Source organism: Nestor notabilis, unplaced genomic scaffold (assembly GCF_000696875.1).
Source record: "Nestor notabilis isolate BGI_N333 unplaced genomic scaffold, ASM69687v1 scaffold24898, whole genome shotgun sequence".
NCBI classification, from domain to species: domain Eukaryota; kingdom Metazoa; phylum Chordata; class Aves; order Psittaciformes; family Psittacidae; genus Nestor; species Nestor notabilis.
In genome coordinates this window covers 1349-2270 of record NW_009941826.1, presented here as the reverse complement: position 1 = coordinate 2270, position 922 = coordinate 1349, and the positions used below count along the sequence as shown (strand labels likewise).

General features: G+C 58.4%; 1 protein-coding gene across 1 annotated transcript in view; it reads left to right on the top strand.

Annotated features, from left to right (window-relative positions):
* EIF4G1 (eukaryotic translation initiation factor 4 gamma, 1) overlaps positions 1-668 on the top strand; it is a 6721-nt gene extending 6053 nt beyond the window's left edge. Inside the window, exon 21 of the mRNA XM_010021095.1 lies at positions 85-668. Within this exon, the coding sequence (XP_010019397.1) occupies positions 85-266 (182 nt within the window). The 3' untranslated portion in view covers positions 267-668. The remainder of the gene's footprint in view (positions 1-84) is intronic.
* Positions 669-922: the final 254 nt, after the last annotated feature.

Genomic DNA, 922 nt, shown 5'->3' with positions numbered 1-922 from the left:
AGGGGGGTGGCAGGTGTGTTCCCACCCCAGCAGGGTGGCTGGTGGCTGAGCAATGGCAAGGGTCCCTCCTTTGTCCCGCCCCAGACCTGCTGCGGATGTTCTTTGATGCCCTCTACGATGAGGACGTCATCAAGGAGGAGGCTTTCTACAAGTGGGAGTCCAGCAAGGACCCGGCTGAGCAGCAGGGCAAAGGAGTGGCTCTCAAATCGGTGACAGCCTTTTTCACCTGGCTCCGGGAAGCTGAGGATGAGTCGGACAACAACTGAGCAGCCGTGAGGAGGAGGAGTAAGAAGGCAGAGAGAGTGGGGCACCCGTGGGAGCGACTCCATCCCCTCTCACCCCTGGCCCCCTGGACTTGCTGATGCCAGGGCCGAGGGACCTGCTCTGCCCCCTGCGGCCCCCCTCTCTCTTTTCAGTTCTCCTCCTCTCCCTCCTCCCCACATCCTGGTTCTGTGTGCGAGGCCTGTACTAGTTTGTCACGATGATAATAAATGATGCTGGCGGTGGGTCCCCTCGGGGTCCCTCCTCTCCCCTCTCTCAGCACAGGCACACTGGGTCTTTGGGAGCAGGGCAGAACACCCCTGGACTCACTTCATGGGGAGGGGGGGCAGGATGGGGACATTTCTTTCCCCTCCTCTCCCCCCTTCTCCTTCCTCCTCCCCACTTCTTGCTGAAATATAGAGAGATTATATATATATAAACTTATTAAATTTGGTTTGGGGGCAGGAGTGTGATTTCTCCCCCTCCCCTGTCCTCTCTCTATTCCTCCATCACTGCCTGGACCCCTCCTCTGTTTTTTTATTTTAAATATAAATCATTCCCCCCCTGCTCCTGCTCTGACACCTGGGGAGGGTGCCAGGGAGGAGGGGGGGTGACCCCTTCTCTCTGGGCCAGGCTGAGTCCCCTCCTCCCTCCTGAAGCC